The 22,378-nt window shown below is 28.8% G+C and overlaps 2 protein-coding genes across 2 annotated transcripts; both read right to left on the bottom strand.

Annotated features, from left to right (window-relative positions):
* Positions 1 to 2,138: 2,138 nt before the first annotated feature.
* LOC124932509 (delta(12)-fatty-acid desaturase FAD2-like) lies at positions 2,139 to 5,417 on the bottom strand. The gene is made up of 2 exons (XM_047473154.1): positions 5,192 to 5,417; positions 2,139 to 3,623 (listed from the first exon to the last, which is right to left on the bottom strand). Exon 2 carries the CDS (start codon positions 3,603 to 3,605, stop codon positions 2,445 to 2,447), a length of 1,161 nt encoding a protein of 386 aa, XP_047329110.1. The 5' UTR covers positions 3,606 to 3,623; positions 5,192 to 5,417; the 3' UTR covers positions 2,139 to 2,444.
* A 14,002-nt stretch (positions 5,418 to 19,419) lies between these two features.
* LOC124931367 (delta(12)-fatty-acid desaturase FAD2-like) lies at positions 19,420 to 20,565 on the bottom strand. The gene has a single exon (XM_047471815.1). The coding sequence runs from the start codon at positions 20,563 to 20,565 to the stop codon at positions 19,420 to 19,422; it is 1,146 nt and encodes a 381-aa protein (XP_047327771.1).
* Between the last annotated feature and the right edge of the window lie 1,813 nt (positions 20,566 to 22,378).

Genomic DNA, 22,378 nt, shown 5'->3' with positions numbered 1-22,378 from the left:
TGAAATAATTTTGCAATTAAAAAAAATAATAATAATAATGAAGAGGTAAAAGGGTAAATAATTGAAAGGAATGATATTAAAAAATAATTTGGAGATGAATGAATGTGATATGTAACGGCAAGATGTGCACGTGATGGATGGATGGAGAAATATCGTGATCCGATCTGATCTGCAAGAATCTCAGAGATTGCGTCACCCTTTATCCCACACCACACTCGTGCCCCCGCCGGCAAATGGCCCCACCACCACCACCTCGCCGGAGAAGGAAGAGGATCTTTTCATCCACGCACGCCCTCCCTTAACGTTCTAACTTGTTTGTGGGTGGTCCTAATTCCGATCGTTTGTTTTGGTGATGAATTGATATCATCGAATAGTTAAATTAATAATATCCAAAACACAATTGATTAGTCCATGTTTCAGTTTTTCATTAGATTAGATGGAGCACTAACAACATGTTAATTAAACGCATACCTTTTGTTTTGTTTTGTTTTTGGATAGGTTACTTATTATTATTATTATTATTATTATTATTATTTTTTACTGATGATAAATATATTGAAAATGAAGTAATAAATGATATATAATCAAAAATAGCAATTAATTATTTAGATATCAAATTATTAAACGATGAATTGAAATAGAGCAAAAAGAACTAACATGATCGAAAAACTCTAAATTGCAATTAAATTATATTTATCAGAGAGTTAATAAATAAAGCCGAAAAATGTAATGTCAAATAGCGATATACACATACAAGAAATAATGAAAAGACAAACAATTGATCTCATATGAAAATAAAAAATTACATATTCTATAATTTCATTTTTTTTACTACTATGAGTGGTAATTAATGTTGGGTTTGGGTTGGCGGCTTAAGTGATAGTTACTTAAACTTAAATTGTTTAGTAAGTTATGTCAAAATTTCTAACCCGAACCTCGTATCTTTACTTGTAATGGACCGAAGTCGATCCGATTGATGTGACTCAACTCAAATTTAATCCGATTTAACTTGATGTAATTAATATATCATCTCTATTTCATAAAAATGATATCAACACAAAATAAACAATAGAGTTAAATCACAAATTTACTTACAAATTGAACAGAAAAAATAAAGGCAACTCTGCAGAGTGGGCAACTCTGCATAGTGACGCCAACGACCGACAAATGTATAGTAAACAAAGAAGCCGTAGAAGAAGTAGGAGAGATTGTCATGGGACGGTGGGTCAATTCCAAAAAGGGAATGGAAAGCTTAGAATTTTTGGAAGTTGTACTAGAAAAGAACAAGGAGTTTAGTTAAATTTGTAAGTGAAAATGAGTTAAATTTGTAAGTGAAAATGAGTGAGTAAAAAGAAAATAGTAAATATAAAACCTTACAAGAGAAAATTGTAAATGAGTGGACGGATCTAATTTTGGTCATTTAATGTCAACCAAATTTTTACTTATTTATTATCAAGTTAAAAAAGTTGACATGATTTTTTCTCGAACCCAAAATACATGATCCAAATATGAATTTTACATGATCAAAATATGATTTTTTTAACACTTGAGTCTTGTTTTCGTGTCAAATCAAAAATTGTCATCCTACTAAGAATGAGACAACACCGACTTGATAAATGATCACCAACACAATTTAAAGTATAAGTAGTAAACGATCCACTAACGACATAAAGTATTATTTAGATTACAGAAATTTGAGATAAAAAATCAAATCCGACAAAACAGGATATCAAACTAAACAAAGCGTAACCTAATGCTAGTTTAATAAATGACTTTTCCTGATGCAACACATAGAAGGTTCTGTATTAAACCAGGATTTAGGCCTACTTCTTACATTTTAGTGTAATCTTTTATTTTCAAAACCTTTTCATTCAACTCTTGAAAACCCCATATATTTTTGGGTTAATTCAGTTCATATTTAAAGACTTAAAATATCGGTTTATGCTATATTAAAATCCCATACTGGATGGATTTGATTAAGACGGATCAGGTTACCTATAAAGGATTCGGATGGTTTATTTTTACTTAATTTTAATCTTACAGCGAACTGTTTTGGATTGATTTGGCAGACAAAAAACAGCAATACATTCAGTTTGGTTACTGTTTAGTTTCTTAATTTGGTAGTGTGGTTATGAATCAAAATAACATAGAATAACTAATGACATATTTATGATGAAGGCCTACATGTTGCTGCTGATGCACATGATTTCAATAACCTATATATTTCTTAGAATGCATTTTTCTGAGATATGATATATTATAATTTTACTCATCCATGAGCAAAATAGTTACATATAATACTTGTTAATCCATATTTTAGATAAATATAATCCAATTCTGTATAAAATAACTTCACCATACCTTCACCATGCACTGAATCCCCGAATCAATAGACCAAAAGTCATTTATTCAATTTCTGGCAACAACAATAATCGATCTTGACCCTAAATCTTGTTCCTGTACCACAAGACGCCTTTGCTTGCGCCCTCATCTTCATCAGCTTCCACATAAAGACATTCCTTAGCTTCTCTCCATATCGAACTCATAACCGAAGTCCCATCAAACCGATAGTATTCTCCCAACATAGGTTTTATCGCCTTAGTTGCTTCCATGGCATGATAATGCGGCATGGTCGAGAACAAATGATGAGCAACGTGAGTATCCGTTATATTATGGAGTACCTTGTTGAGAATCCCGTAATCTCGATCCACAGTCGATAAAGCCCCCCTCAACCAATCCCACTCGTCTGACTCGTAATGAGGCAACGAAGGGTGAGTGTGTTGTAACCATGTTATCAGCACCAGATATCCATTCACCACGAGAAGAGGCCCGCCGTAAACGCACATCACCCAGGCGATTCCCCTGGCCAAGGCAAGACGGTAGAGAAGGAATCCGACTGAAAGAACGCCCATGTCCGATAGAAATATCTGAAACCGCTCCCGTTTAGTGTAGATCGGGCTGTAGGGATCGAAGTGGCAGGCGAAGCGATCGTAATGCCTGCCCGAGACGTTGAACATTAAGTACAAAGGCCAACCCATTGTCAGCGTGATCACGACCGTTATGGTCCGACCAATCGGATTGTTGGTGTATTTAGCTAGGGATCCCAGGCCTTCCTTACGTTTGGGGACGAAAACCTCGTCGCGTTCGATAGAGCCGGTGTTGGAATGGTGCCTGCGGTGGCTGTGTTTCCACGAGAAGAACGGAACGAGGAGGGCCGAATGGAGGACGAACCCGACTGTATCGTCGAGCCATTGATAATCGCTGAAGGCGTGATGACCGCATTCGTGAGCGAGGACCCAAACGCCGGTCAGGACGCAGCCCTGGACGTAGGTGTAAATAAGCCAGGCGAAGCCTGACAGGGCAGGGGGTCCCGGGATGAGATGGATGTAGGATGTGGCGGCGTAGTAGAGGAAGGAGGCAATGAGGAGATCGTATACAACGTAGGAGAACGAGGTGATGACCGATCTTTGAAAGCAGTGGGGTGGGATTGATTTCTTAATCTCGCCTAGCGTAAAGGGCGGTTTCGAACATGGGACTCGTCCGAGGGCGTTCCCTTGTGGTTTTTGGTTCGAAGGAGGATCAGACATACGCCCACCTGCACCCATTGCTGCTTAACAAACGACCTACACACACAGACACAGATGAGAGATGGCTTTGGGTTCTTTTGGTTTATTAATTTAAATAAATAAATGAATTATTCAAATAACACTTAATATTAAGATGAAAATTCTAAAGAAAGAAGTGTCTAATGGGTTGTTGAATAAATAAAAGGAGCATCAGTATAGTAGATTTAGAGCGGTCCGTAAACAGATTTATATAAATATTTATAATAAAACAAATTACAAGGTCAAAAAAACTGTCTGGAAAATAAACAAAATGAACAATTGATAATGACAATTACAGGTTCCTTGAAACCATCCTCATAGCCTGGCGCCTGCATCATTTGTTCCCTTTCTTCTGTCTTTATTATCTTTACACACTATATTTTAACATATATTTAATAATGTAAACTAATTTTCAACATCAATACGTGGGTTCTACTTAAAAATACTAATTTAAATTCACATTTTATTCTTCATATTAATTTCTTCTGACTGATGAAGCAAATATATGGGGTGAATATGATTTTTCAAAGCCCCAACAGTCTCACACACACCATATTATTAGTATATTCAAATTTAAATACAGAAGCTAAATAAATAATATTTTTTATTACATAGTCTAAAATTTCAACTAACCTTAACTTGCGTTTGTGTACAAGTAATATAAATGGACAAAATAATAATAAGCAGAAAGTATAGATATGTGGAGATTCCATTTTATTTCATAACATTATTTTAATATCAATGAATTATAATCTTAATTTAAAATACAATATTAAAATTAATTAAACAAGTAGACTTTTGTTGCTGTCATAAATAAGTTGCGTAACTATAATGCCATCCTACACAAATAGAACGATTCAATTTCTTAAAAACAGTATCAATCAATTTAAAAACTAAATTGCTTAGCACTTAATTTAAGTCATTCTAAGTAGAAAACTCAGAAACTACGAAATGGAAAAATCAAAGCGAGAAAGATAGATAGACAATTTACTTACGGATCTAAAGCTTTGCAAAGTCATGTGCAAATTAGAAAGTTCATACTCTTAGAACACTGATGTAAATGAAAGAGAATTAAGAATGACGAGCAAAATTGGAGTTTAATGAACCTGGATATGATGACTAATATTAAATTATAAACAAATCGCCATGCCATTGATGAACGCTAAAAGAATCTCCATGTATAATTTAAAGTTAAATCGCGGTTGACATCAAAATCATACATGTCATTTCAGTAGTATATGCAAGAACAGGAAATAGAAATTGATGTGGAGAATTTGAACGATAAGCAGCTATAAAGTAGTAGTAGTAGAGCAGTCTCAAAGGCATGTATGTATGTATGTATAACAATTAGTTAGTTAGTTAGTTAGATCTATAACTTATAAGGAAGAAACAATGGATCTGATCTGCCTAAATAGATAATATAAAAAGAACTGCAACGATCGATAACAATCGCTAGAGAAAGAATCGGAATATGAACGGATGGATTGAAATATAGAAAACAGAGAGAAATCAGGAATTTCAGCGTCGTCATCATGTGTTGTTATCGAAATTGCATCTTAAGTTTGCAGTGAAGGAAGATAGATTACCTGAAGAAGCTTCTTGAAGGTAGGCAGATGAAGCAGTTGAGAATTCCTCCTTACGAGGCTTCTCTTCTCTAGCCTCCCGCTCCTGCCTTCCTTCCTTGTTTCTCTCCCTTGGTGAATCCGCTGCGTCGTATAGAGAGAGAGAGAGAAAGAGAAGGTGAGTGGAATGCGGCGTTTGAATCGCCGGTGCGGTTGTCATGAGGCCGGTATTTAAGCTTACGAACTGACTGATAGCGTCTTCTCCCTTTCTTCAAACACTAGCGTCCATTTTGCCCTAACAATACATACATACATATTAGAGGGATCCCCCAATACGACACCCCAATCAGTCGTTTTAAATTAACATTAAGAGCTGTTTGATTTATTCATCTTTTTTAGGTTCAATTCTTATTTTATTTTTGTTTAATATATATAGAACATATTTTAGTAATCCATCCTTAAAAAAAATAATTCAAATAACCTATTTTCTTTATCAAACAATTTTTTTTCTTTCAAAAAAACTCCTAAAAACCCAAGATCAAATAGGATGATATGATAAAAAAAAAATCAAATCAAAGTTTAATGATTAAAATAAACTTAACTCATCATTCAAATGATGTGATACCAACTTTAATTAAAGAGTCGGCAAAATATTATGTACAATTACATAATATTAAAAAAATAAAGATATATTATATAATCCATGACGATGATGGCAAGTATGAGATGAGATCGTGCAGATTAGACGTGTCAATATTTGTTTTTGATCTATATTTTACTACAATTTCTTATTAATTTATATTTTACTTTACTTGTATCATATTTAAATTTTATATGAGGTCGAAGATGAAATTATCTATCACCGACTTTGAAATTTCGAATATATGTAGGTAAGATCTTGTTTGGATTGAGTTATTTGAATAATTTAGAGATAGAAAAAAATAATGACGATGGATAATTTTGAAAAAGTAATGATTATTTTTGATAAAAAAATTTAAAAGATATTGATATATATAATTAAAATAAAAAATAATAATTTAAAATAAATGATATTTAGTATTTTAATTAATGAAATAAGTAATGTAATTAATGAAAAGTGATTAATTAGAAAATTGATTTTGTAAAAATTAAATAAAAAACTTAAGAAGAACAAGGTCTAAGGACGGCAATTTGAATAAAAGTATTTGAACGATTTTTTCCGGTTTGACTGATAGTTGATCGGGGATGGAGTAATGATATTATTTGTGTCTCATACCCGATCTAATCAAGATTCTGTCCAGAATACTATAAACACAATTAAATATAAAATTATCAATTTATTTATTCATTAAATTTATAAGATTTTTAAGTTTATCTTTTTATAATAATATACATTTTTAATATATTATAATATATAATATTAAAAAATTGGTGTATAGAATTTTATTATATATATATATATATATTAGAGAATATGATATAAACGGTGCCTCGCTGCAATTCTCCGAAATCAAACACAGCAAAAATGATAGTAAAAAAGTATTCGAATAAAAACATAGCAGAAATAATAGTAGAAGAATTCCCGAAGTAAAAAAGGGAGTGTAAATACACTTCCAGACTCGATGCGTTCAATTCTCATCCTATATGTATTGAGAAACTTCAAAAGTGAATAGCAATTTCACATATAATTTTAAATTTAAATATAATTTCTGTTTTGGTGGTGCTAAATTAATTAAAAAAGAAATTAAATTATCACGTTAAAGTAGAAGTAAAGTAAAAGATGAGAGTTTATCCTTTTCAACAAATCTAGAATCTTTAAAATTGTGACATCCTTATCTAACACAATTGAAAGTTTTCCGAGGACTAAAATAGTAAAGTTTTAATCTCAAATAAAGTCAATTTTTAAATATTCATTCCCCTATTTTATTTTATTTTATTTTATAATTTTAGTCCAACAAAAATTTAGAAGTTTTATTTATATTATTTTTTAATTGGAATTCATTCTTAGCATGATTTTTGATTGTTTTTTTTTTAAGTAGGAATGTCATTGTTTTGTTAGCAAAATTCTTTGCTATCTGAATTTGAGAGATGTCATGTTTTAACTTGATTTCATATAATGTTCAAAAGTTATTTGTGTTTTATGAAATTTTAAAACATAAATTTCATCTATTATAAAATATACATTTATATCTTTAACTAGATATGGTTTAATATAAAAGGTAAAGTAATCAAAAAAAGATTATTCTTAATTTTTTTACGAATTTATGTTTTATGTCTTTACAATTTTCATTGTTAAAAATATTTGCTAAATGATAGCACTAGAAAAAAATAATGTAAAAAAATTGAATTTAATTAACTTAACATAAATTGATCAAACAATCCTTTATTATAACAATTATAACAATGATTCTGATTTCCAAATTTTATATTTGGAGATATTCCAACATATCTTCTTTGATATGATATGGTTTATATTTAGTTATAAATGTCATATTTTATCTCGTAAATTAATATATATATATATATATATATATATATATATATATATATATATATATATATATATATATATATATATATATATATATATATATAACTTTCTTATTTTTTGGATTTCATTCAATACTTAAGGTAGAGGTTGAATAATGTTAGATTAATTTTGAATTATAGAGACGATAATGGATTTTCAATAGTTTGGCTATATATCTTCTTAAAGAATCAATTAATAATTAATTTTGGATGGTAAAGACGATAATGAACTTTCAATAGTTTGGTTATATATCTTCTTAAACAATTAATGTATTAATTGTCTTTCATCTATTTACAATAGATTGATGTTCTATTTTTTTTAGATATTTATAAACTATTTATTACTGTTTATGATATTTTGAGCAAATAATTGAATGTTCTCAAATTATATTTATATTTGATTTAAGATAAACTCAATTACTCAAATTATATGATCATTTTGTTGAGCAATTAAACAGTAAAAAAGAAAAAAAAACAAATAAAAAAGTTGAGTAAACATTTTATCGAACATTTAGAGTTCAATTATAAAAAATAAATAAATTAAAATGCTAACATGATAAATTTCCAAACTGGTTGATTTAATCAAACATACATAATAAATTAATGAGAATATATCTTGTTGATAGTTATTGTTTGAAATTAAATCAATAAAGTATATCATTGAATGAGATTAAAATTACAAAAGATAAGTAATAAAATAAATTGAAGTTGTGTTATAGAATTAAAAAAGTAATAATTTATACGAAAAAGGAAAGAATGCAAATTTTCAAAATTAAAATATAGAAAAAGGAAAACAAAAAAAATTAAAAAATTATTGTGTGTGCTTTAAGCCACCTTAATTAGCCTAACATATCATAGCATGTGGGCAAAGAGAAAAAAGAGGGGACTAACTTAATTTACTCAAAGTCCAATCATAATCAATGGTTAACAAAATTATAAATACATATATAATGTTTATTTGTGATAAATTATTTATTTATTAAATATATTCTCATGTGTTAACCTCATCATTTACATTATATGTCAATTTATTGAAATTTGGTCTACATACCTAACTTTATGATTGACATTTTGTTCATTTCATTTCATATCATGATATAAATATAAATAAAAATAATAATAAGCAACTAAACCTTGACTAAATGAAAATATATTTCATAAACATTATGATAATATCTTAAATTTAAATAAAGTAATAAACATTAAAACAATTTTTTTTAGGTGTAAATTACGTGGCAAACTTCAGAACCAGCTATAACATTTTTTAGGTGGATGGTTGAGATGTATCCACTCTATCTCCTCCAGAACATGTAGTACATAACAACTAATCATATCCACATAATATTATATTAGGCGGTCTAATTTCAAGCCTCCTTTATCGACCTTCCAGGTACAGAGGAACTTTTAACTCCACTTGTTTATCGACATTTCTGTTACACACCTCCAAATAAAACTATGTATAGAACTCTCATAAAAAATGACATTTCAATTTAAAATAATTCTTAGACCATACTCTATATTCCTTAACGCTATCTCCATAGTTCACAAATATATCTCTTACTATTAGTTATAATTTAGCCTCGTTGACATGATAATAAATTGTATAACCAAAACATTGAGACTCAAGTAATTATTTGATGTGTGAGACCACACCTTGTAAAGTGTTTTACATTAGTAAATAACATGCTGTATTCATTATTGTTGCCCAAAACCTCCTATCTAGTTTTGTATTAGAAAAAATGCACATTGTTCTCTCCAGTAATATTTAATTAATCTTCTTATCTATATCATTTTATTATGTCGTATGTCTCACTGTGTGATAACGAGTTATATGTGCATCCTTAGAGAACTGATCAAACTCAGACGGAAACTCCTTGTAATAATTATAGATATCATTCCACTTAAAACCATTTGAAGTATATAAATTGTTGTGCTTCTACCTTTTTTTCTTGTCATGGTCTCCACTTATAAACAATATTGAGGCTTGCGTATTTACAACAACACTAGACGTCTTATAGAACACATGATCACTATACTTATTTTCTGCATTGTAATGTGAATAAACATTGTTTTAGAAATGACTTAATATTGGTGAGCAACTTCATCATGTAGAGATTCTCCAGCTTCAACCATAACACATCGTCCATCTCCTCTTTTGAGACCTAGATGATGACATCATCTCCAAGACACATAATTGTTGAGTGTGCATTCTTGTTCAAAATGGTTATCTCAACGGTTATTTCTGCGCTAGCAACTTGAGCGCCCCTATAAGTTATTGTTTCAGTAAAAAAACTTGTATCCTGACCGCCATAAACTGAAATTGTTTATTCTCGTGAACTTGTCAATCTTAATATTTTGATTGTGATAATCTCTCAAATATAAACCAACAATCGAAACACTCAACACTCTAATGCCAGTTTGTTAGTTTGTTAGTACGGATTTCGAAAATTAATAAAAAACAATAAAGAAAGACACAAATCTATCATGATTACTAAGAATTAAACTTAGATATGTCGAAGTCGATTATTATTAGGTAGATCATATAAGATATTACAACATATTAGTCTATAATTATGACAAAATATATAACAAAGTTCAATCAACAAATACCTACATAATTGGGGAGTCGTCAATTCTATAATCTTTTCATGACAAAATATATAACAAAGTTCAATTAACAAATTCCTAAATAATTGGGGTGTCGTCAATTCTATAATCTTTTCATGAAATAATTGTCTAAATAACCATAAATTATAACTTCTCTATTATAAAAAAATAAATCATTATGACTAAATTAATACTCTTAATTCCATTAAAAGTTTAAACTCAATAGTTTTATTAGTCAAAATTATTTCCCTTCTATCTATATTTTAGAGATATCATGCTTGAATCATTTTCTTTCATCAATAGTGTGATATCTAGAAATATTATAAAAAAATAAATATCTTTATAAAATAATTAATAACTTTTATTTTTGTTAGGATTGGGGTTTGGAGCTTGTTTGGTTTAACCAAGCAGGAAACTTTCTTCAAGATCGAGATGTTTAACAATCAAAAGTGACACCACCATGTGAGGAACAACGACGAAGTGGACTAACTTAATTTACTCGATGTGTAATCATAATCAATCTTAACAAACTATAAATATATATATATATATATTGTTTATTAAATATATTCTCATGTATTAACCTCAGAAGTTATATTATAGGTTAATTTATTAAAATTTGGGTTACATACCTAATTTTATGATTAATATCTTGTTCCTTTCATACATGGTATAAATATTTAGAATAAACAATTAGACATCAATTACGTTAAGGTTAAGGTAAGGAAATATATTTCATAAATTAAATTTATTATCATTGTCAACTCATGTTAACATCTTAAATCTAAATAAATAATACTAAATTATGACCATATGATAGTTAGATTACAAAATTAACATAACCTCCAATAATTAATGTATAAGAACACTGAATTGCGTGGAATAAATTTATAAGTAGGCTGCTTTCAGTTAATCAAGTTGAGAATTGAATATTAAGAAATAATCTCAATTGGCAACCTTAATTGACTACCCATTTATTATAAACTATCTTACAATCACTACAACAAAGCGTCTTTGATTTGACCTTAATCAGTTCAGAGTACAATTTGTTTGAATTACTTTTTGATTTTATAGTTTATAAAATGATTTTGAGATAATTCTTTAATAATTATTTTGTACATGAGTCAAATCTATTAGAAAACTAATCATATAATTTATTGGATAGTAACTTATAAGTACTTAACTTAAACTTTATAGCTAGGTTCAATAATTCATATTTAACATTTTTGTATAACTAATATAATAAAATTTTAAACCTATCTGTTTATTAAACAAAGACTAAAAAAATATTAATATAATAATTGAAAAAAATTCTATTAAAAAAATATAAAAATAATGTCGATAAACTATATTCATTAATCATAATATTAATTAATATATTGCTAGTTGAAAAGAACCTGTTCTTCTTGATTATTAAATTGAAATTATATCACCATTCTGAGATGGGTTAATCTTCATCCTTATACTCAAATAAATCCAAACTAGCTCTGATATCATTTTGATGAGAAAATGTATTCTTCAAAACAGAATAATTTCTCAACTAACTGAGTATAAAAGATAAACAAAACAGAAAAAAAATAAAAATGTAATGCAAGACAATTTAACATGGAAAACGTCTCTTCAAATCGAGAGAAAAAACCATGAGACCAATCAGACCACTTAACAATCCACTATCATCAATAATGTTACAAATATGTGTTCACTTTAGTTATAATCAAACTAGAGTCACTAATCAATTGCATCAAACACACAACAATCTTAGCACATAACAACAAAGAGCAGAAAAAGCAAGATCAACCAATCTTATCAATTATGTAATTCTAGTTTCTTTTAGACTAATTTATAAGCCTCAGAAAACAGATCTCCACCGTTTAAAACGTAGCCCAAAAATTAATCAACAAGCTGTCAACGTTTGAAGTCGATCAAACAGTGCAAACTTCGGCAAATATAAATATTCTTTAGCTGCTACCTCAAATCCTTAAATATATTTTTGCTTTGTTCTCTCTCTAGTTATTTTCAAAAGCCAGTTAACCTAAATAAAACATAATGTTCCTTGACATTATATACTCTAAGCTTAAATAAAGCTCATAAGTGAGTCCCTCCAATTAAGAGAACAAAAACCCAATAAATATATATATATATATATATATATATATATATATATATATATATATATATATATATATATATATATATATATATATATATATATATATATATATATATATATATATATTTAAGCTACAAATAATACTTTTTGAGTTCAGATTAAATTCAAATAATTAGTTTAAAATATTCACATAATCCAAACAATATAAATAAATTTTAAATTTATGTCCGAGGTTTCTTTATAATTTGAATTTATTTGAGATAAAAAAGAAAAAGAAAAATAGAAAGAAAAAGAGAAAAATAAATGCTTTTGTAAACAATCTAGATCTTCTGCTACCGAATAGTGTGTTCCCCTGTTGCGGACCATTGAAAATGCAGAAGCATTATTATATTAATAAATGAAATATGGGTTGAAAGGAAGGGAGAGAAAATCCGGAACCCGTATTTCATTTCAGGTTCACCCCAAACGCCGTTAACGGAATGTAGAGATAACGTATGGAGCGAAGCTTCCTTCCCCCAGGCTCCATGTCAAACAGAATGAAGATATACGGTTTCGAGCGAAGCTCACTTCGCTCAAGGCGACATATCAAGCGGAATGTAGAGAAGCGGTATGGAGCGAAGCATACTTCGCCCAAGCGCCCTGTTGAACGGAATGAAGAGATGCTTTTCAGTGAAGCGTACTTCGTTTCAATTATAGTTTAAATACCCTGGCATTCATGTAAAACCTCCAACACACCCATGTAAAGACCTTTTAACATTCATGTAAAAACATTTATTCATGTATGTTTAATAAATTAATTAACAATTTTTTTTATATAAAATAAAAATAAAAATTATATTTATGAATAAACGCTTTTCAGTGAAGCATACTTCGCTTAAATTAGTTTATATGCCTAGAGAATCGAACGAATCTTCCTTCGCTCAGGCGCCATGTAAAACGGAATGAAGAGACGCTTTTCATTGAAGCATACTTCGCTTCAATTAGTTTAAATACTTAGACGTTCATGTAAAACCTCCAGCACACCCATGTAAAGACCTTTTAACGTTCATGTAAAAATATTTATTCATGTATGTGAAAATTAATTAATTAACAAAAATAAAATATTTTTATATAAAAAAATAAATAAATAAATTTAAAAACAGAAATTGTGAAGCTAGCTTCGTTTATGAATTTAAAAATTCAACCTTGTGAAGATAGCTTCGTTAATGTTATAATTTCTGTGAAGTTAAAACCGCTTAATGAAGGATTAAAACATATTTTTTCCGCTACAAATCTCACTCTTCATTTTCATAAGAAACTGTTCACATTCTCTCTCTATCTCTCAACGATGATCTTTTTTTAAACTTTGAAACCCTAGAGTTTTCTTCTATTCTACAAGGATTTCTTGTGAAAATGTCAGAAAACGAATGCAACAACATGCAAGTGGATACTTCCGACTCCCGAGAGATCGTGTTGACGGTTTGTAAGAGCATAAATGAAACCGCCCCCAATCCTGTATTCAACGACAACGCCGACGATAAATCGGAGAAGTAGGTTATTCATATTGTGTTTATAGTTTTTTTGATTAATATTACACCCGTTTATTTCATTTCTTTTGTAAAATACTGATTTTTGTTCTCTCACTGAAAATAATGCGTTAGAGGTTTTACATGAATAAATATGAAAGGAAGAGGAATAAGAAGTCATCAACTGATGAATTAGTTTCTACTGTTGCTGTAGAAGCTACTGATAATGCTACAGCTACACCTGTCGATAAAGATTTACCACCACCTCCCCCAAAACCAAAACCATTAAAAAAAAGGAAAGTAACATTTCTAACAAGATCATCCCTTCATGGCTTTTTTCACATGATTCCTAAATTGAGCGTAGAACAGAAGGAAATTGTGAAGGAAATCGGATTTGGTTCTCTTCTTACATTAGGAGTACCCAATTAACTAAAGGAATTAAGGAAGTAGTAGTCAAAGAAATTGAAATAATTACAGAAAAAATTAGCAAAAAACAACAGGAAAATAACACAAGTAAGGAATCTCTACTTCAACTGCTGCGGGAAAAAAATCTATAAAAAATAATGCAGGCTAACAAGGGGATAATGAAGAGTTAAGAAGATACACTATAATGAAAAAACTAATTTGTTTGGGCTCAAGAATAAAATTACAAAGCTTCTTATGCATGCCAGAAAAGAAGAAATTATCATTAATAAGGAGAAAGTACAGTAGATTATAATTTAACTTAACATCCATTATCTTCAAGACTGAAATCTGTTGAAAAAAGAAGAATATGAAGAAAATGTTCAATGGTCTGTTGCTACAATGAATGAGCTGATGAAGCTCCAAAATCTAAGTCATATACTATCAGGAGCAACTCAACATGGAAAATTAATAAAGTCTGGAAGAACAACAATGCAAAAAAGGTAGAAGATCATGCCTATAAAGGGAAAATCTACTTGGTTAATACACAGACAAAAATGGAGGTACTGAATTCTCCATTTGAATTTAAATAACCTATTGAAGTAGAGGATAACTGTATCAAGGAATGGGAAAATGTAGTTGTGGTAAATTACAATAAGAAAAAACATAGTATCCTTCCCAGTTACTAAAGATACATTGTTGAAACAATGAGAAGGAAAAAGACTGGAGAAGATTTCAGCAAATGTCCATGATCTATATTTTCTTAAATTCAAGAAGGGTTCTAATCTGGAGGAAATTCTAGGAAATGTGAATACATATATAGGATCCAACTATATGAAGTTGGAAAAATGGTCTGAAGACTTGAACCTATTGAGTAAGCCAAAGGAAACTACACAAATATGGTTCAAGCCCTGAAATATACCTGCACATATGTATAATTCGGAAGCCCTTAGTCATTTTGAAGGTTTATTAGGTAGACCATTATACATAGACCCCATTACTGAAGTAGAAGAGAACCTATCATTTGCTAGAATTAGCATTGAGATGCATCCTAGAAGCACACTACCGTATAGTATGACAATAGTAGACATAAAAGGAAAACCTACTGTCATGAAAATCATTTGTGAGTGGAGGCCAAATAGATGCACTTTCTACAATACCTTCCAACATGTAAGCCCAAATTGTGATTTGGCTAAAGAAGAAGAAAATAAAATTCATAAAGGCCAGAAAGTAAAGCTGCATGAAAATGAAACATAGGTGCCTATTGTGAAAAAGCAAAACGTGGTTAAGAAATAGGAAACAGAAGATAAAGAAAATTATGTACAAGAAGAAATCAGTACGAAGATGGAGGTGGAACCTCAATCTAATCATGTTGAAGAGATAATTGATGAATCTCAATCAAATCAAGTTAAAGTGGTTACTGATGAAAATATAGATGAGGATACTCGGCTAATCAAGAGGAAGAAGAGAATTACAAGGTTGATAAAGCTGAAGCTGAAGGAAATAAGGACAATGATCTCGAAAATCTTGAAAAATAATTTTTTTTATCAAATCAGAACTAGTTCATATAAAGAAATAAATTAAAATGAGAATAGACATCATTAATCAACCTTTTTAGTTCATCCCTCTCGCAAGAGGAAGAGGAAGGGGAATGGGAATGGGAAGAGGAAGGACAAGTGAAAGAGGAAGACAGTCTGTTGAAATATCAGGTTAGTATGAAAATAAAAATCCCGATTGGATTAATTAGGATTTGATACAGTTTAAAATATTTGTTTCTTGTATGTTTGATTGCTATTAATAAGGTTTTTAGGGTTGTTTAATTGTTATCTTTTAATCATAGCTAGGGTTTGTCTAGCTTTGACTCTTGACTCTCTCACTTTTATGATTTTAATGAAATGGTTTTAACCGTTTTCTGAAAAGAAAAAAAAATCCATTTTCTAGCCTAGCGGCAATAAGATGTGGATATTAACCATAAGATCTTGGGTTCTAGCCCATCATGCGGCAAGTTATGCGCCTGATTAAATGGGTTCGAGTCCATCAGACGGCAAGTTATGCCGGTTAAGTTTGTTTGCGGGCTACATACTTAATCCGTTGTTCCATTTTTTTGTCCTTTTTTTACCATACCAATAATTTCGGTATCAATATAATACCTTACTTTTTTTTGGTATACTGAAAAAATCGGTATGTTCGATATATTGTAGTACGATATTTTCGATATACCTATAATATCAATATTTTTCCCACCACTACATACTACATTCAAATCAAACCTGTATATTTAAAGTATATATTTATCTTACAAAAAAAATTAAAAATAAAATAAAATAAAGAATTACCCATTTCTGAATAGGTTAGTTAATATTACTTTTAAACAATTTACTTTTGTATTCTTTTTTTGTATTCTTTTATTCTATAATAGACATTTTTAAAAGATAATAACTAGGTATGATGTTATTTGTATATTTAACTAAGTTTGAAATATTTTTATATACATAATTTTGTATTAAATTATTTCTTGTGTATTTAATTTTGGAGTGATAGGGGAGATAATTTGGGAGAAAGACAATGTTACTATATCACTATATCAATGACTAGAAAAAGGATAAGGAGAGAGAAGAGAGAAAATTTGTTTAATTTTTCAGCGAATTAGATTGCGCCATGCCAGTAATTTTCTCTTAAATTTTCTCTCCCAAATTTTCTCTCCCAATCATTTTTTTTAATTTTATTTGAAATTGATCATTGTGTATTTTTTTTTGTTTGAAATCATTTCTTATACATTTATTTTTGTTTGAATTTATATCATAAATATTTAAAATAGTTTAAAATGTTATAAAATCTTTAATTTGTATTAAAAATATGCACGAATTTATCTTATACGTGGTATATTTATTTTTTATTTTTCTAAATTTTTATTGCGGGTAAAGTTTTCACATTAGTTTAAAGATGACTTCTTTAATTTTATTCTCAAACGAAGATGCACCTGCTCTATTTCATTTTCAGACTTGATGTCGCAAAATAAGTCTACGACTGCGTTTTTTTTTCTATATATATAAATATTACGTGTTTATGTTGTGCTCACAATTCATCTCAAATAATTAAATAATATTGATGTTGAAAGAGATGTATTTATATTTAATAATTAATAATATATTTTATTTTTTCTAATGAGAAATTATAACTATCATAAAGCAAATTTAGATGTGATCAGTATTTGACTGGATTCAAAGAATTAGGAGACTGATTTTAATATATGATTATATGGATTCTTTGAATATAACCCAATACTTAAACTAAATTAATTATTACTCAATCGTGAAAAGATATTTTAGGGTATACAATAAAAAAAAATGAATCGCATAATGGATGGGCTGAGCTGAATTGACTAAGGTTCTAATTTAGTCAATTTCAATAATTGTGACTCAAATTTTAAATCTTGCTGTATTAGACTTCAATTATCCAAATTATAACAATTTAGGACTTTTTTTTTCAAATGTACAAGCTTGTCCGTTTTCTTATTTAACGTAGTTTTTTTCTTTAAACTAATTTGATATATCTAAAAAAATAGCAATTATCTTTTTTTTTTGTTTTTTAATTTGTACTATTCTCACATATCACATATTTTTTTTTTAAGATTTTAAATCTCATTAATTTGAAACACATATATCTTAAAAAATACTTAATTATAAATATAAATACATTCAAATTGATAAACCGAACACAAAGTTATATATATTATTTTGAAGTTATGTACAAAATTAAATACCAAATCTATATTTATTCAAATCTTTTCAAAATCTTTTCTTAGATTATCCATTTAGAAAAAAACCTTGAATTGTTTAAATTTTAATAATTAGCCTTATATAGAAAAATTCAAAGATAATGAAAAAATTCAAAGATCAAGTGATCGATGGAAACTGAAGCCCTACAACATCAATATAGAAAACAATCATATGCTTTTTACTTTTCACATTTATTTGGCATCTTTTCTAAGAAGAAAATGTATTTTAAAGTATTAGTTAAATTTTATAAGTTGAGATATTTTGTTTCTCTTTTGTTAAAGAAAACATTTATTTTTAAGTTGGATGTAATTGTACTATTATCATTATGTACATTTCTTTGTGTGTTAGGTACACTTAGCTATAGAAAAAACATAAATTAGGGTTGGCACTAAATTTAAGTGAGGTTAAGAAAATTGGTTATCATAAAGGAGCTTTGTACATTGAACTATTTTTGGTACAATGATGATAAAAACATGTAAAACAATGTATTATCCTTCAATCACTCAATCAACAATCTTAAAACAAAATCAATCATCTTGATATATACAAGTTAAACATATAGTTAGCTAAAAGAATACTCTAATATATATATATATATATATATATATATATATATATATATATATATATATATATATATATATATATATATATATATATATATATATATATATATAATACCAACCCATCCAATTAACTGAACTGAACCACCAAAATTAATTACCACCATTATCGTCACTTTCAGACGACTCTGCAACTACACTATGTTCTTGCAAGACCAGCCCTCCTGTGGCAGTTTTCTGATTGGACCTTTAGTTTCAAACTAGTGCTTAATTATGAATCAAAATAGCATATTTTTTATACCAGGATTTAGTCCCACTTTTTACATTTTAGGGTAATCTTTTATACTCAACATATTTTCATTAAACTATTGGAATTAAAGAAGATATATAATAGATCGAATTGTTTTATTTTACTTAATTTTAATCTTATTCCGAAATGTTTTGACTGATAAAGAGGACAATAAAAAAGCATTACATTCAGCTTGGTTAGGACGGTTTAGTTTCTTAGTTTAATTAAATTGCATAGAATGACTAATAGCATATTTATGAAGGCCTACATATATATATGCTGTTGCCTTTTGCACATAATTTCAATAACTTGTATATATTTCTTAGAATGCATATTTTTAGATTTGATATTATAATTTTTGCTCATCCATGAGCAAATTGTTACATATAATACTTAACTTCATCATACATTACCATGCATTGACTCCTCGAATAGTTAATCGATCAAAAGTCATTTATTTAATTTATACTGTAACAACAACAACGATAATCATTTATTCCTGAACCACAAGACGCCTTTGTTTGCGCCCTCATCTTCGTCAGCCTCCACATAAAGACATTCCTTGACTTCTCTCCATACCGAACTCATAACCGAAGTCCCATCAAACCGATAGTATTCTCCCAACATAGGCTTTATCGCCTTAGTCGCTTCCATGGCATGATAATGCGGAATGGTCGAGAACAAATGGTGAACAACATGAGTATCTGTTATATTATGGAACACCTTGTTGAGAATCCCGTAATCTCTATCCACAGTGGATAAAGCCCCCTTCAACCAATCCCACTCCGTCAACTCGTAATGAGGCAAAGACGGGTGAGTGTGTTGTAACCACGCTATCAGCACCAGATATCCATTCGTCAAGAGAAGAGGCCAGCCGTAAACGCACATCACCCAACCGATTCCCTTGGCCAGGGCGAGACGGTAGAGAACGAATCCGACCGAAAGAACTCCCATGTCCGATAGAAATATCTGAAACTGCTCCCATTTAGAGTAAATCGGGCTGTAGGGATCGAAGTGGTAAGCGAAACTTTCGTATTGCCTGCCGTAGATGTTGAAAATTAAGTACAAAGGCCAACCTATGGTCAGCGTGGTCGCGATCGTTATGGTACGACCAATCGGATTGTTGGTCATGTATTTAGCTAGGGATCCCACGCCTTCCTTACGTTGCGGGACGAAAAGCACGTCTTGTTCGATAGAGTTGGTGTTTGAATGGTGCGTGCGGTGGCTTTGTTTCCACGAGAAGTAGGGGATGAGGATGGCCGAGTGGAGGATGAAGCCGACTGTATCGTTGAGCCATTGGTAATCGCTGAAGGCGTTATGGCTGCATTCGTGAGCGAGGACCCCAACGCCGGCCAGGACGCAGCCCTGGACGTAGGCGTAAAGAAGCCAGGCGAAGGCTGAAAGGGCAGGGGGGCCCGGGAGGAGATGGATGTAGGATGTGGCGGCGTAGAAGAGGAAGGAGAGAATGAGGAGATCGTATACAACGTAGGAGAATGAAGTGATGAGCGATCTTTGAAAGCAGTGGGGTGGAATTGATTTCTTAATCTCGGCTATCGTAAATGGTGGTTTCGAGGATGGGGCTCGATCGAGGGCGTTCGAAGGAGGAACAATCGGCATTCGCCCACCTGCACCCATCGCAATATATTAAGCTTGGATCCATTCAACAAACTTTGAGCCCAGCACTAAGACACAATATTTCAGTTCAGTTTGAATTGAATTTGAATTTGAATTTAAATTTAAATATATTCTCTAATAAATATTTATTGTATTTCAGCCAAATTATTTTTTATACTTTTATTTTTTTATCAACTTAATCAACCATTTTCTTTTCCTAACAATTTTAAACTTAGGGGAGGCTTGGCTGGTTTGAAGTGTTAGAGTCATACGTGTACTCCACTAATTATTTGATTACTCTAAATAATTATCTATTCATATTTGAAAGTAATGAATCAATTATGGTATTTGTCATTTTTTTTTATTTTTTTTTAGGTCTAATAAATAAAAATATTTTATTATTTCTCTCGTAATTATAATTATATTACTCATTATTTATAATTACAATAATAATTTTAGTTTATTTATTAAAATAAATTATTTTTATTAGTTAAATAATATCAAATAATTATTTAAAATAAAAAATAATTAATAATAATTTTTATAAAATAGTTTTTTTTAATAATAATTACAATAATTAATAATATAGTCATTTTATATAATTAATTTTAAATAATATATATTAATAATAAATTAATTAAAATGAAAAATAAAAAACTTAAAAATAAAAAAATAAAAATATTTAAAATATATTAAAAGTTAAATATGAAATATTTTAATAAAAATTGTTTAATATACTATGTTTTATCAAGTAAAACATTATATTTAACATAAATGTGTTTTATCCATTTTTTACATCTATTATTTAAAAAAAATTATTTTTGATTGATAATTTTTAATTTTTTATTCTATTAAAAAAGTATATTGTTAATCTTTTAAGAATTTTTGTATTTGAACCCTCCAAACTTAAGTTGTTTTAATTTAGAAAAAATACAATTAGTATAATCAATTCATATTTGATTTTTATTTTTATTATTTTATTAATTATTACGTATTTAAAATATTCTGTATATTTTAAAAAAAAAAATTATGATGTAAACAACAATAATATTTTAGAATATAGTAAAAAAAAAAAAAAATTGAGATAATTAAACTTCGTTTTAAAATAATAATTATAATTTCTTTCTAAAAAATTCAAACAATATCAACAATAATGATAAAGATTACACATTTTAATTAAATACTATATTTTTATCCATTATATTCTTATTCACATTTCTTTGTTTGAAACAAGTGTCTTCTTACTTAATTAAATATTTTGAATTACAAATATAATAAATTTATCTAGTAATGACTGCATCATTTGATAATAACTATATCAAAAGTATAGTATTAAAATATTTTATTGGAGTGGTTTATGTTGTTTATAAAAAAAATATGTGAAGGGGACATTTTTAATTAGTACATATATATATTAATCAAATAGATAAAAAAATATTTTAAAATATATATTAGTCTAAATTATTATTAATCAATTTATATTGCGAATTAAGTAAATTTAATTTGAACACCTATTTTCTCACGCAAATTTCAATAAAATTATTATGAAAGTCAAAACAAAAAGATTTGCTCTAATAATGGCCCAGAATGAATAAATAAAATGAACAAAAATATACATGAGTATATAGATTGAAAGTGCCCCATAAATACATCAATTATTTTGAAATATGGATTGTTTTATTTAATATATAAATCCGAACTATCATCATTTTAATTATGTAACTTTCTTTAAAAAATTTATGAAAGAATATACATATATATTATTTTATCATATATATTTTTCATTTTTTTAAATTATTTTGTTATGTTTGTAAATAAAAAGATATTTACAAAT

The sequence above is a fragment of the Impatiens glandulifera genome, chromosome 3, assembly GCF_907164915.1.
Source record: "Impatiens glandulifera chromosome 3, dImpGla2.1, whole genome shotgun sequence".
NCBI lineage: Eukaryota > Viridiplantae > Streptophyta > Magnoliopsida > Ericales > Balsaminaceae > Impatiens > Impatiens glandulifera.
The sequence above is the reverse complement of the archived record's forward strand: the minus strand, read 5'-3'. Positions and strand labels throughout refer to the sequence as shown.